The sequence below is a fragment of the Chrysochloris asiatica genome, unplaced genomic scaffold (assembly GCF_000296735.1).
Source record: "Chrysochloris asiatica unplaced genomic scaffold, ChrAsi1.0 scaffold00049, whole genome shotgun sequence".
Lineage (NCBI taxonomy): Eukaryota > Metazoa > Chordata > Mammalia > Afrosoricida > Chrysochloridae > Chrysochloris > Chrysochloris asiatica.
In genome coordinates, this window is record NW_006408567.1 from 3,440,394 (window position 1) to 3,456,417 (window position 16,024).

The 16,024-nt window shown below is 38.5% G+C and overlaps 1 protein-coding gene across 1 annotated transcript in view; it reads right to left on the reverse strand.

Moving 5' to 3' along the window:
• GRIK1 (glutamate receptor, ionotropic, kainate 1) overlaps nucleotides 1–16,024 on the reverse strand; it is an 828,690-nt gene that overhangs the window by 52,277 nt on the left and 760,389 nt on the right. The window contains exon 14 of the mRNA XM_006862518.1: nucleotides 10,957–11,182. Within this exon, the coding sequence (XP_006862580.1) occupies nucleotides 10,957–11,182 (226 nt within the window). The remainder of the gene's footprint in view (nucleotides 1–10,956; nucleotides 11,183–16,024) is intronic.

A 16,024-nucleotide genomic window follows, 5' to 3' on the forward strand; every position in this document is an offset into this window, starting at 1 on the left:
TTAAGTTTTTATTGTTAATTGAGTGATTAAATGGGGAAACATCAGTTTTACACTCATCATTTCATTACAATGATTACAATGTCCCCTGTGCATCATCATTCAACAGTATTTCCTTCTATTCTCTCTGTGTGGTTTTTTTTTTGTGTGTGTGTGGGGGGGGGTTGGGGGATGTACACAAAAACACTTAGGGATATATAATCGTTTAAGTAACCAAAGCACACATTCAGCAAGCCTGCCTCCTGGCCACCACACCTGGCTATCAGCACACAGCCTTTCTCTTTCCCAGAGTCCAGAGTCCTCAGCTGTTCTCTCTCTCTCCATGCTCTCATCTCTGCCTCCATCTCTGGTGTTGCTGCTTCCCTTGATAGTGTCCCACATTCCACTCATGCTCTTCTTTTTTGATGGTCCTAGGGTTCTCTGTTAACTACTCCCCTCTTTTTGTTACAAAACTTCTGCTTTTATTGTTGTGACTGTTGCAAATGGTCATGATACCAATTACTATTGAATCATAAGAATCTTATCCCCATCCCTTTACACCAGACCCATCTAGACAACATGAAAACTATCTAGTGGGGATTCTACCTTCCCCCATACACTCTGAAACTAAACTCCTTCTTGAAAACTTGCAAGCCAGTCACTTCTTGCCTTTCCCTTTATAGCCCATCTCTTTTTAGGAAGCCAATGTCTAAGTTACCCATATCTATCAATCCTGTATACAGAGTTGAAAGGATTGATTTTCGATGTGAAGCCTCCTTCCCTCTCAGTTGGAATTTTGAGCTACTACATCCTTAAGTATAGGTCAAATTCATCAAATTGTAGTGATTTACACTTGTTTCATTTATCCAAAAAAAAAAAAATTTTTTTTTCCCCCTTTTATCTTCCTCTGGCCAAGTTCTAATCATCAAGCCATTGAATCCAGGTCGAATGGGTGCTATCTACCAGTGGGCATTCCTGTGAGTCTCCCCTCACTTCATATCAGCTGGGCACTTCTTTCTCAACTCCAGCCCTCTGTGGCTATGCCCTTGTCCATAGACTCAGGAGTCAACAAGTCTCACCACACTTCAGATCAACCAAGCCCTCCTCTTCTCGCTTTCATCTCCAGGTTGACAGAAGTCTATGGAACATGGTCAAACTTGGCCCATATCTTCTTTGCTGCCTTTCCTGTTCTTCCACTCACTGGGAGACCAACGTGGCCACCAGCAAACTTACATGCATGCTCGTGTGTTCCCCTTAAGTTTCTGTCTTGGAGGGCGATTTGTCTTGAAGGGACTTGATTGCTTGCCTTGATGGTTCCCCAGTGAACAACTTGCTTGTTCTTGTAGTAGCCAATCAGACTACCATTTTTGTTTTGAATTTTTCCTGCTGGACTTTCTTCTAAGCAGTATCTTCTGTTCCTCTAGCCATTCCAGGCTTATCTACTTGTCCTTTCAAGTAGGAATATCCCACCTCAGAGGGTTCTGGATGGGGCTCAGGATTCCACCTTAGGTCCTATAGACTACAAATGCTCTGCAGGAAGGCTAGTTCACTGGAAAAGTTCTAGAACCCCTTTTAGGTATTCCAATCAGTTATAGGCTGAAGACAGGCTTACAAGCTTTCCATAATCATGTTTCCCAATATTCCTTTCTATCCCACTCAAGTATCTATTTTGCAGTAGTAGGCAAAGGAAACCAATATTCATAAGACAGTCATGTATCTTAACATTATTTCCTCTCTTTTACCCATTCAATCTATGCCTCCATCACTGTATCACAGAGTCCTTTTGTTCCAAGATTGAGCATACATCACTATTTACCACTGTAAAAATTGCCTCCGTGTTCCCCTGTGTACCTTATTCTTTCATTCCCTTCCTACTTCTTCTGTGTTGCCCTCCCCAACACCCAAACTATGATGTGTCTCTTTCCTACACTGTGCTCGACTGTCCCCTCACTCCCCTTACCCCCACTCTGTGACCAACAAAGCTTTTTTTTCACTTTAGTATGGGTATCTTTTCTTAAGCTTTTATAATAATGATCTTATGCAGTATTTGTCATTTTGAGGGACTAATTTCACTTAGCATAATGTTCTAAAGATTCATCCATGTTATGTGATGGCTTACAGCGTCCTTGTTATTCTTCAAAGTAGCATAATGTTTCATTGTGTGTATATACCAAAGTTTGTTTATCCATTCATCCATTGATGGGCACTTAGGCTGTCTCCATCTTTTTGCTATTGTGAATAGTGTTGCTACGAACATTTGTGTGCATGTATCTGCTCATGTTATGGCTCATATTTCTTGTGGATCTATAACAAGTAGAAGAGTTGCTGGAAAATAAGGTATATGTATTTTCAACTTTCTAAGGAAGCACCATACTGTTGTCCAGAGTGGTTGGATCATTTTGCAATCCCACCAGCAATGTAGGAGTGTCCTAGTCTCTCTACAACCTGGCCATCATTTACTGTCCTCTGTTTTTTTGAACTTCACGGTTATTGCTGGTGTGATATGAGATATCATTGTTATTTTGATTTGCATCTCTTTAATGGCTAATGATCTTTAAAATGTCTTCATATATTTGTTGACTGCCCAAATGTCTTCCTTGGGGAAGTGTCTGTTCATGTCTTGTGCCCATTTTGTAATTGGGTTATTTGTCCTTTTCTTGTGGAGGTGCTGTAGTTTTCTATAGATTTTAGAAATTAGTCCCTTGTCTGATATGTCATTGCAAAACATTTTTTCCCCCATTCTGTGGGCTCCCTTTTTACTCTTTTGGTGAAATCTTTTGATGTACACAAGTTTCTAATTTTTTGTATGGCCTAGTCATCTATTTTGTCTTCTGTTTTGTGTAATTTGCACAATGTTTGGTAATCTGTGTGTGCCTTGTATTAAGGCCCTTAAATTTGTCCCGATTTTTTCATTAATGACTTTTATAATTCTGGGATTTACATTTATGTCTTTAATCCATGTGGAATTAGTTTTTGTGTATGGTGTGAGGTAAAAGTCTTGTTCTGGTCATTTCATATTGATTTCCAATTCTGCCAGAACCATCTGTTGAAGATAATATCTCCTTCCCATTTAATGTGCTTTGGCCCTTTGTCAAAGATCAGTTGACTCTATGTGGAAAGGTTAATATGTGGATTTTTTATTCTGTTCCATTGATCTATGCATCTTTCATTATAGCAGTATCAGGCTGTTTTGACCACTGTAGCCATGCAGTAATATTGAAATTGGGGAATAAGAGACTTCCAACTTTGTTCTTTTTCTTAAGCAGTGCTTTGCTTGTCCTGTGTCTCGTTCCTTTCCATATAAAGTTTGTGATTGTTTTTCCATCTCTTTAAAGAACATTGTTGAAATATTAATTGGGACTGTATTATATGTGTAGATTGCTTTGGCTAGTATTGGCATTTTCACTATGTTAAATCTTCCTAACTAGGAAAATGGTATGTTCTTCCATTTTTGTAAATCTCTTTTGGTTTCTTGTAGTTGTGTTTTGTAGTTTTCTTTGTATAGGTCTGTTTCTCTGGTTGCATCTATTCCTAAACATTCCTTCCTTTGGGCAGGTATTGTAAATGGTATTGCTTTCATAATTTCTTTTTCAGTGCTGTCATTATTAGTACAGAAGAATCCAACTGATTTTTGTATGTTGATCTTATACTCTGCCACTTTGCTGAATCTACCAATGAGTTCTAGTAGTTTATTTTGCTGAGTCTTTGGGGTTTTCTATATATAGGATCATATCATCTGCAAAGAGAGAGAATTTTACTTCCTCTTTGTCCCTGCTCCTTGGAAGGCCAAGATGGCCAAACTGCATCTCTCATATTTTTGACATATTGTCAGGAGGGATCAGTCATTGGAGAAGGATATCATGTTTGGTAAGGTGGAAGGTCAGAGAAAAAAAGAAGATCCCCAACAAGATGGATTGGCCAAGTGGCAGCATCGATGGACTCAAGCGTGGCAACAGTAGGGAGGTTGGCCCAGGATTGGGCAGTGTTTCATTCTGCTGTGCATAAGGTTGCTATGGGTTGGTACCGAGTTGATGGTACCTAAAAACAACAACATCTTGCCGTATAGCTCTGGCTAAGACTTCCAACACAATATTGAATAGGAGTAGTGATGAATGGCATCCTTGTTGGGATTTTGTTTGCAAAGGGAAAGCTTTCAGTTTCTCTCCATTGAGAGTGATGTATGCTTTTAGTTTTGTATCCATGCTCTTAATTATATTGCAGAATTTCCCTTCAATTCCTACATTGTTGAGTATTTTTATCAGGAATGGATGTTGGATTTTGTCAAATGCTTTTTCTGCATCAATTGATATGATCATGTGGTTCTTTTCCTTTTTATTATTTATATGGTGGATTACACTGATTATTTTTCTAATATTGAACCATCCTTGCATCCTGATATGAATCCCACTTGGTCATGATGTGTTATTTTTTTGATGTGTTGTTGAATTCTGTTGGCTAGGATTTTATTGAGAATTTTTGCATCTATGTTCATGAGGGATATTGCTCTCTAATTATCTTTCTTAGAGCTGTCCTTCCCTGGTTTTGATATACGGGTTATGCTTGCTTCATAGAATGTATTAGAGTTTTCCATCCTCTTCTATATTCTGGAATAATTTGAGAAGAATTGGTGACAGCTCTTCACTGAATGTTTGCTAAAACTCACCAGTGAAGCCATCCAAACCTGGACTTTTTTGGTTGGGAGTTTTTTGATGACCTGATCAATTTATTCTTTTGTTATGGGTCTGTTCATGTTTTCTACTTCATGCTATGTAAGTTTAGGTAGTTTGTGCTTTTCTAAAAATGCACTCATCTCCTCTAGACTTTCAAATTTGCTGTAGTTCAACTCTTCATAATATTCTGTCATTATCCTTTTTATTTCGGTTGGTTCTGTTGTGACATCATCCAGGTTGTTTGTTATTTGTGTTATTTGTGTCTTTTCTCTCTTTTCTTTTGTTAGGTTTGCCAATGATTTGTCAAATTTATTAATCCTTTCAAAGAAACACCTCCTTGTCCTATTGATTCTTTATATAGTTTGTCTGTTTTCTATCTCATTTATTTCTGCTCTGATGTTTATTATTTCCTTTCTCCTGTTGACTATAAGTTTACTTTGTTGGCTGGTCTGTTTCTAGTTGTTGGAGACGTTGTGTTAATGTGTTGATTTGGGTTCTTTCTTATTTTTGGATGTGTGAATTTATTGCAATAAAATTTCTTCTCAGCACTGCTTTTGTCGTGTTCCAAAGATGATGGTATGTTGTGTTTTCGTTCTCATTTGTTTCTAGGAGCTTTGTGAGTTCACATTTTATTTTTTCTACTACCCAGTCACTTTTCAGCAGGGTGGTATTCAGTTTCCAAATATTTGACTTTATTTCCTTGCTCTTCTTATTGTTGATTTCTAATTTTATAACATTGTGGTCCGAGAAAATGCTTTGAAGTATTTTGATGTTTGTAAATTTATGGAGGCTTGTTTTGTGGCCTAAGACACAATCTATTCTGAAGAATGTTCCATGTGCACTGGAAAAGAACGTGTACTGTGCTGCTGTTGGGTTGAATGCTCTGTACACATCTATGAAGTCCAGTTGGCTGATTGTGTTGTTTAGTTCCTCTGTGTCTTTGTCTGGTTTCTTTCTGGTTGTTCTATCCATTTTTGAAAGTGGTGTATTAAAATCTCCCATTATTATTGTAGATATGTCTATTTATTTCTTCAAATCTATTAAAGTTTGCTTTATATACTTTAGTGCCCCTTTCTCAGCAGGCTTGGTCCATTCTAGGAGACTGTTCTGTTTAAAGCAGTTCCTGATGATTCCTCCCATTTGTGAAATTATGGACCCAGAAATCTTTGTGCGGCAGATCTGGGTGCAAGTATAGTAGAACCCTTCAGGGTGTGTGTGTGGGGGGGGTTGTCCACTTGCTCAGGCACCCCCTCTAGTCACCAGAGTGGAGGTGTGCAGACAGTGAGAGACCAAAGAACAGAGAAAGGAAAAGTAATAATAAAAAAGAAAACCCACACTTTTTTCTCTGATGACAGTCAGAAATCTGTGGTCAGTGTTTCTCTGACCTTTCTCTAGCTCCCTGATGCCTGAAATGTCTGCTCTGGGAGCCGGCTGTGTGCTGCTCAACAGCAATTGGATTTTAAATAGAATATATGACAGCCTTATGCCCAGATTCACACATGGTTACAATTGAGTGACTAGAGTGGCAGCTACCCCATTTAGATAAGTTATATGATCTCTAATTCTCCATAGTTGCCACCATTTCCATCATTTCTACAAACTTTACTCAATTACAATGTCTTCAAAATCAAATGATAAGTTATTGATCCCTGTTTAATTTTGAGGGTCAAACTGGATAATCCTTTCAAACAACAAAAATCATAATATAAACCAAACAGCCTATCAAACAAACCAAATCTACTTTGGCTTTGTAGTTATGTGGTTTAGATGCAAAAAAGTCTCTGCTCATTGAATTGGCTCAGTGTTGTAGCATGGGTCATAATTCATTCATCTCTTCTGGACAGCTTAAGAAGCCCAGGTAGTGCAGTGGGTTAAGACTGGTATCCCACCAGCAGTTACTCAGGAGAAACACAACACAGTCTGCATTCAAAAAGATTTAAATTTCCAGAAACCCTATGCAGCCGCTCTGTTCTCTGCTGTAGGGTCTCAATGAGTCAAAATCGAATCAACAACAGAAGATTTGACTTGGATTTTGGAGTGCTTATAACTAATTATCAATATCTCACTTGAGAAGATCAGACTGTCATCATATTAGAACTTTTCTATAGAGAAAGACCCAATATAAGATATTTCTAGAAGGAGTGATGAACTACTTCCGAATATTTAGTCACTGAAAACCTTATGAATAGCAGAGAAACACTGTCAGATATGTTGTTGTTGTTGTTATGTGCTGTGGAGTTGGTTCCAACTTATAGTGACTCTGTACAGAGTTTCGAGGCTGTAAATCTTTAGAGGAGCAGAAAGCCTCATCTTTCTTCCACGGAAGAGCTCATAGTTTCGAACTGCTGACCTTGCAGTTCACAGCCCGATTCATAACCACTATGCTACCAGAGCTCCTTAGTGCCAGAAAATGAGCCCCTCAGGTTGGAAGTCACTCAAAATGCGATGGGGGAAGAGCTGCCTCCTCAAAGTAGAGTTGACCGTGATGACGCGAATGGAATAAAAATTTGTTGGAGAAAAGACTGCGGGACCTTCATTTGCTGATGGGGCCCAACTCAAAATGAAGAGAAACAGCTCTAAACATCCACTGAAAATCAGAACATGGAACGTATAAAGTATGAATCTGGGAAAATTGGAAATTGTCAAAAATGAAATGGAATGCATAAACATCGGTATCTTAGGCATTAGTGAGCTGAAATGGACTGGTATTGGCCATTTTGATTCTGATGACCATACGGTTTACTACGCAGGGAATGACAAATTGAAGAGAAATGGTGTTACAGTCACTGTCAAAAGAACATATCCAGATCAGTCATGAGGTACAATGCTATCTGTGATAGGATAATATCCATGTGCCTACAGGGAAGCCCAGTTAATACCACTATTATTCAAGTTTATGCACCTAAAGCCAGTGTGGATGAACTAGAAGAACTCTACCAACTTCTTCAATCTAAAATAGATCAAACATGCAATCAAGATGTATTAATCATTACTGGTGATTGGAATGTAAAGGTTGGGAGCAAAGAGAAAGGATCAGTAGTTGGAAAATATGGCCTTGGTGATAGAAATGATGCTGGAGAATGCATGATAGATTTCTGCAAAACCAATGATTTGTTCATTTCAAATACCTTCTTTAGACAGCATAAGAGATGACTATACACGTGGACCTCACCAGATGGAATACATAGAAATCAAATTGACTATATCTGCAGAAACAGACAATGGAAAAGTTCCACATCATCAGTCAAAACAAGGCCAGGGGCAGACTGTGGATCAGACCATCAATTATTCATATGCAAATTCAAATTGAAGCTGAAGAAAATGAAAACAAGTCCATGAGAGCCAAAATATATCCTTGAATATATCCCACCTAAATTTAGAGATCATCTGAAGAACAGATTTGCTACCTTAAACACTAAAGACTGAAGACCCGAAGAGTTGTGGGACGACATCAAGATCATCATACATGAAGAAAGCAAAAAGTCATTGAGAAGACAAGAAAGAAGGAAAAGGTCAAAATGGATGTCAGAAGAGACACTGAAAATTGCTCTCCAGTATAGATGCTAAACCAAATGGAAGTAATGAGGAAGTCCAAAAGCTGAAGAGAAAATTTCAAAGATCAGCTTGAGAAGATAAAGTCATATATTACAACAAAATGTGCAAAGATCTGGGGTCAGAAAACCAAAAAGGAAGAACATGCTCAGCATTTCTCAAGCTGGGGGAACTTAAAAAAAAATCAAGCCTTGACTTTTGTTATTGAAAGATTCTCTGGGCAAATTATTGCATGATGGAGAAAGCATCAAGAGAAGCTGGAAGGAATACACAAGTCACTGTACCAAAAGTCAACTGTTTCAAGAGGTATGAAGGAGGAAGTCCAAGATGCATTGAAGGAACTGGCAAAGAACAAGGCACCAGGAATTGATGGACTAAAAATTGAAATCTTTCAAGAAAGTGAGGAGATACAGGGGCATTCATTCATCTTTGCCAAGAAATTTGGAAGACAACTATCTGGCTGACTGATTGGAAGAGATCCATATTTATGCCTGTTCCAAAGAGATGTGACCCGAGGTTCAAGCCAGATTCAGAAGAGGCTGAGGAATGAGGCATATCATTGCTGATGTCTGATGGATTTTGGCTGAAAGCAGAGACTATTAGAGAGATGTTTACCTGTGCTTTATTGACTATGCAAAGGCTTTAGGTTGTGTGGGTCATGACAAGCTATGGACAACATTGTGAAATATGAGTATTCTGGAACACTTAATTGTGCTCATGAGGAATCTGTACCTGGACCAAGAAGCAGTTGTTCGAACAGAACATGGGAACACTGAATGGTTTAAAATTTAAAAAGGTGTGTGACAAGGCTGTATTCTTTCACCATACTTATTCAATGTGTATGCTGAGCAAGTAATCTGAGAAGCTGGGTTCTATGAAGAAAAATGTGGCATCAGGATTGGAGGAAAACTCATTAACAACCTGTGACATGCAGATGATACAACCTTGCTTGCTGAAAGTGAAGAGGACTTAAAACATTTACTGATAAAGATCAAAAAGCACAGCCTTCAGTATGGATTACAACTAAATATAAGGAAAACAAAAATCCTCACCACTGGATCAATAAACAACATTCTTATCAACGGAGAAAAGATTGAAGCTGTCAAGGACTTCTTTCTTCTTGGATCAACTATCAACACTCATGGAAGCAGTAGTGAAGATATCAAACGATGTATTACATTGGGCAAATCTGCTGCACAAGGCCTTTTTAAAGTGTTGAAGAGCAAATATGTCACCTTGAGGACTATGGTGCCCCTCACCGAAGCCATAGTATTTTCAATAACCTCATATGCATGCAAAAGCTGGACAGTGAAAAAAGAAGACTAGAAGAATTGATGCTTTTGAGTTATGGTGTTGGAGGAGACTATTGAAGGTGTTGTGGTGCCAGAAGAACCAATGGATCTGTTTTGGAAGAAGTGCAGCCAGAGTGCTCCTTGGAGGCCCAGGATGGCCAAGATTTGTCTCTCATACTTTGGACATACTATCAGGAGGGACCAGTCCCTGGAGGAGGATGTCATGTTTAGTAAGGTGGAAGGTCAGAGAAAAAGAGGAAGAACCCCACTGACATGGATTGGCCAAGTGGCAGCATCGATGGACTCAAGCGTGGCAACAGTAGTGAGGTTGGCCCAGGATTGGGCAGTGTTACGTTCTGCTGTGCATAAGGTTGCTATGAGTTGGTACCGACTGAGTGGCAACTAACAACAACAACATATTGAATTGAAAATTGCTGACAAGCAAGAAGACCTTGTGCTGTAGGTCTCTGTGCAATAAGGCAATAATATCCCTAGGGAGGGCATCGGTAAAGGACCAGCAAATGCGATTATTTTGAAGTTTTAGGTAGTTACTGTTGATTGACTCTAACATATTGCCTGAACACATTGTAATTTAATCTTTATCCCTTTTCTTCTTTTGACAGATGTAATGTTGATTTTCATCTGTTGACATGGACTATGAAGCCTCTAAATGTTGTCATCGATATACAGAATTATTTTTCATATTCTATAAAGTGAGGTAGTAAAATCATAAGTGAATTTATAAGTGTTGAAGATAAATTTGTAGAGAATGAGTAATTAGGAGGATATTCTTTTAAAAATATTTATTTGGAATAAAACAAAGCTAAATACACTTTATATAGTGGTATTTGTTGTTGTTGTTAAGTGTTATTGTGTCAGTTCTGACTCATAGTGATCCTCTGTAAGTTTTCTGAGGAGCAGCTTGTGAGTTTGAACTGAAGAATTTATGGTTCAAACCGACCTTGTGGTCTAGTGCATTATCCTACACTGTCATATACGCACTGCAGTTATAGCTTGAAAAAGAAAAACAACAACAACAACAACAAAACAACACACTGGCTTGACATTTATTAGATTAAATATCTGGAAATCTTCAATTCAGACTATGACTTTAAATCTGTAAGGTCATTTCCTACATTTACTGGTTCACTAAAGATGCTACAAGGTCTTTCAGTATGTGGAGTGGAGAACTCTGAGTCCATTCCTTTCCACATTTTGTAATCAACATCACTTATCTCAAACCAAACAAGTTGCCATTAAGTTGGTTTCCATGCATTATGACCCCATGACTGTCATATGTTCCTTATGATTTTCAATGGCTGAGTTCTTGGAAGTATATCACAAAACTTCTCTTTCTAGGTGCCCCTAGGTGACCTTGAACTTCTGACCTTTCTGTTAGCAGCCAAGCATGTTAACCTTTGAAGCACCTAGGGACTGTGCCCCAACTAGTATTTCCTTCTTCTTACCGATAGGTGTTCCCACTCCATAACCTTTGGAGTCAATGAGTCCTCCGATCTGAGTGAGGTTGCAGTTTCTTTGAGTCACATACTCAATGCTGGTAGACTCCATCAGTAGAGCGTAGTCAGTGGTGAGCACTCGCTGGATCCCCTCATCACTGTTTTTTACCAGAGCAGTCTGCTGCCTGCTGCTCATAAAAGCCCACATCTTCTCATAGGTAGATATCTTTGATTTCTGCAGGGAAAGAAAGCATATCCACAAGCAGAAGAGTGCTGAAACAAAATGTGTCCTTAAACTACTGAAAATACCCATGGTTCAAATAGTGTAGGGAAGATCCTTTCTCTGCAGATGGGAAACCTATATTGATTGACCTGGAGCTTCCTTTGGTAGTTGAGAATAATTTTTTCTCTATGTGAAAGTATTTGGAATCTATTACTTATAAAAAGGAGACTTTGCCCAATTGATATAAGATAGACTCAAGGTCCTTTTGTCTAATTCACTTAAGGAAGAAAGCTCACTGGTAGCAATAACAACCATTTACCTAATGAACTGTGGCCATTTAAGAACAAGGCGGCCTGGTCCACTGCACTAAGGGGTGTAGAGTTCACTCCAGAATTCTACTCATTTACTACATTTCTCGGCAACCATTCAACTTTAGCATTGTTTTATTGGTTTCTGCACCGCACATTTCAGTAACTGCTTTAGCACTCCTTGCTGGGAACAGGCTTGAGATAAATCACTTGCTTACCAAAAACCACAACTGTGGAGTGGATTCCTATAGGAATCTGAGTAGAACTTCCCTATAGGGTTTCCAAGGCTGTAATGTTTAAGGAAGCAGACTGCCACATCTATCTTTTGGGAACAGCTAGTGAGTTTTAACTGTCAACCTATCAGCTAGTAGCTGAGTACCTGACTACTGTGCAACCAGGATTCCTTGCAGGAATACTCTGCCTTATTTGCAAAAGAACTGCCATTCATTCTTATCTTTTCAAGAAAATCTAGACTATAAGAACTCTTTTCAAATTATAAGTCAGATCAGAAAACTCTTCATACTATACTTATATGTCTATTATATATATTATACTTATACATCTATTAACTCACCAGTTCAAACCAATCTTGTGGTCCAGTGCTTAATCCCACAGCACCACACCAGGACTCTCTCTCTTTCTCACTATCAATCTACATATGTTGTTGTTGTTAAGCACCTTCGAGTTGGTTCCAACTCATAGCAACCCTGTATAGGGTTTCCAAGGAGCAGCTAATGAGTTTCAACTAGACCTTGCAGTTCATACTGACCTTGTGGTCCAGTGCTTATCTTACAGCACCACACTCAGACTCTCTTCCCCTCCCCCTCTCTATATATTCAATGTTTAATTTCAATCACATTTTAGATAATGAGGACAGCATAATTTAAAAGTGTTCTATGATTTTATGTTTTCTCTTACTATTGAAGTTTTTTATAGATTCAACAATAAACCATATTTATTTATTCAATATATATTCCACATTAACCGTGTTACCTCATTATCTTTCTTTGCTAAAATACACTGCCTAACTGGAGTCCTGGCATAGCTCTGTGGGTTAATGTGCTGGACTGCAAAGTCGATTTGAACCACAAGGTTGGTGGTTCAAGCTCACTAGTCGCTCTTAGGAAACCCTATACAGGTTCACTGTGGGTTGAAACTGACTTGATGGCACTCAACAACGACTTTTCTAGATATAAATTTTCCGTTCTTTCAATAGCGATCTATGATTAGACATTTTCCATATTGCTCTGTAATTGCCTTATTGTTTCAAATTTTTCCTTTGAATTTGTCTTCATTTGCATGAATGCTCTCTCATTTATTTCAAAGCTGAAAAAGATAATACGAACCATTGATCTTTCCAAGTTAACACTCTTGATCACAAAATGGATAGTTTCCTTGGCAAGCCCCGGGTCTATCATCTCAGGAGAGCAGAGAAGCTTAAAATGTGATTTGAGCTGTATCAATCAATGGTGTACTTGGGGAATCAACTCTAACATGGTAATTTATGCTCAATTGCTTGGGGATGGGGCCCTCACTCAACTCCTAACTCTATTTAAGATCTGGGTTAATGCAGTATAGACTTTATGAGTTAGGGGAGGACAGACAGATGGCTTTATTTTGGATTGTTAGGCATTTGAGGAGCCCCTTGAGGAAGGTCTTGTGAAATAAATAACAATTCAATAAATAGTACCTTACACTGCAATTGATATTTTATTGGACCCATATTGTTGTGATTAGGCCCTTGTGAGTTACTCTTCAGCCCTGGAGACATCTGCAAATTGGAAGAACTCATGTCCTCATGGCAAAAACTGGCTTATATTTCAGGGTCAATCCCTCACTGTAGTTCATTTCAGCCTAGAGTCTGACGAGGAGAAACTCATAATAAAGAGCTGCTTTAGTACATGTGCAAGAGGTCAATCTATCTTTGAGCAGTCAATGCATAGATGGGAAACTCAGTCCTCCACTGGAAGCTACCTTAAGGGAAAATAACTTCCCTAAGATTATGAAATGTTAAAGATGTCAGAGACTTTTGAGATCAGCTGATTCAAGTTGCTACTTTCAAAAAGAAAGAGATTTGGTTCCAGAAGTTTTGGAAATTTCTTGATAGCAACAAGCTAGTTAGTTTCAGAGCAAATATTGGATCCCAAGACCTTAATTAACATCAACCCTCTATTGTATCATATTGTTTTCAGAGAAAGGGGTATTCATAATGTCATCATACTTCTGAGTATGATTCTAATCTTATTTGCGCTACCTGTGAAAACATAGCTTATATTGATATTTCCTGAGGCAGTTTGCTATTTGGTCTCATGTAAATATGAACATCTTTTTTGTTTGATTGTTACCATGTTGTTGTGGTTAAGTGATGTAGAATCAGAACTGGTGAGCTTGAACCACGGACCTTGTGGTTCAAACCAACTTTGCAGTCTAGCACATTAGTCCACAATGCCAATTTTTAGTGTATGAATATTTAGAAAACTAGATTTTTAGTTTATGAGAGTTGAAGATAAAACAAATAGATGGTCAAGTTTATCCATGAAAGACTGACTTAGGGTCAGGAGTCCTTTAAGACATCCAAAGAATTGAAGGACATAAACAAGGCAGGAGTTCCTGGGTAATGTAAACTATTAGGACACTTAGCTGCTAAACAAATGGATAGAGATTTGAGTTCATTCAAAGGCACCTCAGAAGAAAGGCCTGCTGATTTACTTATTAAAACCCCATGGAGCACAGTTGTACTCTGACGCACATGGGCCACCATAAATTGGAATTAGCTAAGCAACTGCTTTTAGAAGGGAATAAAAAGATTCCTCTAACACCCTACACAGCTATTATTGAGCCTCTAAACAAAACAACATCTTAAAGTATGGGAGCACAGTGGTTTCATGCAATAAGCACTGGACTAGAAACCACAAGGACTGTAGTTCAAACCCACCAGCTGCTATGTAAGAGAAAGATGGAGGCTTTCTGCTGAACCAGAGATGTAAAGCTTCAGAAACCCTACACCATGTTGTTATGAGTCAGAACTTAGTTGGTGCCACTTAACAACAATTTTAAAGCATCTGTGGTGAAGGATTATTTTTCAGTCATGCCAGACCAATCTCTACTCCTCCTCCTCCTACTACTATAAGTACAAGTTAGTATGTAACTTGTACTCCATGGACTCCTCATGGGAGTGTTCAACAGTCCTCAATATGGTCTAAAGTCAACGAGAAAAGTCTGCTGATCACGTGCTTAATACCACCACAATATTTAATAGAAGATTTCTAAATGCTAATTATCAATTTCTCTCCTTATGACAGTTTAATAGCCAACAGTTAGTTCTAAGAGCCAGTACATTGTATAGACAAAATTTTGAGTGAACCACTATTGGATCTAGAAATGATGGATTTAAATCCAACCATATCACATCTTCCTTCTTGGAGTAGAAGGCTGTCTTTTTCTCACATTCCCTGAGGAGATGAAGAGGAATTTTAACTGGCATGGACTCCTTAAACACTGATGGTATAACTTTCTCTTGTCAAGAAAATTCCCATTTATAAGAGAAATGTTTTTTTTTGTTGTTGTTGTTTTTTTTTTTTTTGCTAAAGACAATTTTTTATGAAAGATAATTCAAAAGCAGCTGCAACAGTACATGGGCAGGGAACATCCAGAGGTTCAAAGTAGATTCACATAAAGACCTGAAATGAGGGGTATCATTTCTAACTTCAGATGGATCTTGGATGAAAGCAGAGAATACCAGAAAGAGGTTTACCTATACAAAGGCTTTCAACTGTGTGCATTTTGATAATCCATGGATAACATTTTGGAGAATTAATATTCCAGAAAGGAGCTCTGGTAGTGTAGTGGTTACGAGTCGGGCTAACAGCCTCAAGGTCAGCAGTTCGAAACTACCAGCGGTTCCGCAGGAGAAAGATGAGGCGTTCTGCTTCCGTAAAGATTTACAGCCTCAGAAACCCTGTGCAGGGTCACTATGAGTCAGAGCCGACTCCACAGTACTTAACAACAACAACAACAATATTCCAGAACACTTAGTTGTACTCATGAGGAACCTGTCTATAGACCAGAGGCAGTTGTTCAAACAGAATGATAAAATACTGAATGGTTTAAAATTGGGAAATGTATGCACTAGGGTTATATTCTTTCGCCATACCGATTCAATCTGTATGCTGAGACAATAATCCAAGAAGCTGAGTCATATGAAGAAGAACATGATATTAGGATTGGAGGAAGAGTCAGTAACAATCTTTGATATGCAGATGATACAATCTTGCTTGCTGAAAGCAAAGAGGGCTCCACATACAGATACAGATTAAAAAACCCCACCACAGCCTTCAATATGGGTTGCACCTTAATGTAAAGAAAACAAAAATTCTCACCACAGAACCAATAATTAACATCATCACAAATGGAGAAAAGATTGAAGTTGTCAGAGACTCCATTTTGCTTGGATGTACTATTAACACTCAAGGAGCTCTGGAAGCGTAGTGATTGCGAATCAGGCTGCAAACCTTAAGGTCAGCAGTTCGAAACTACCAGCTGTTCC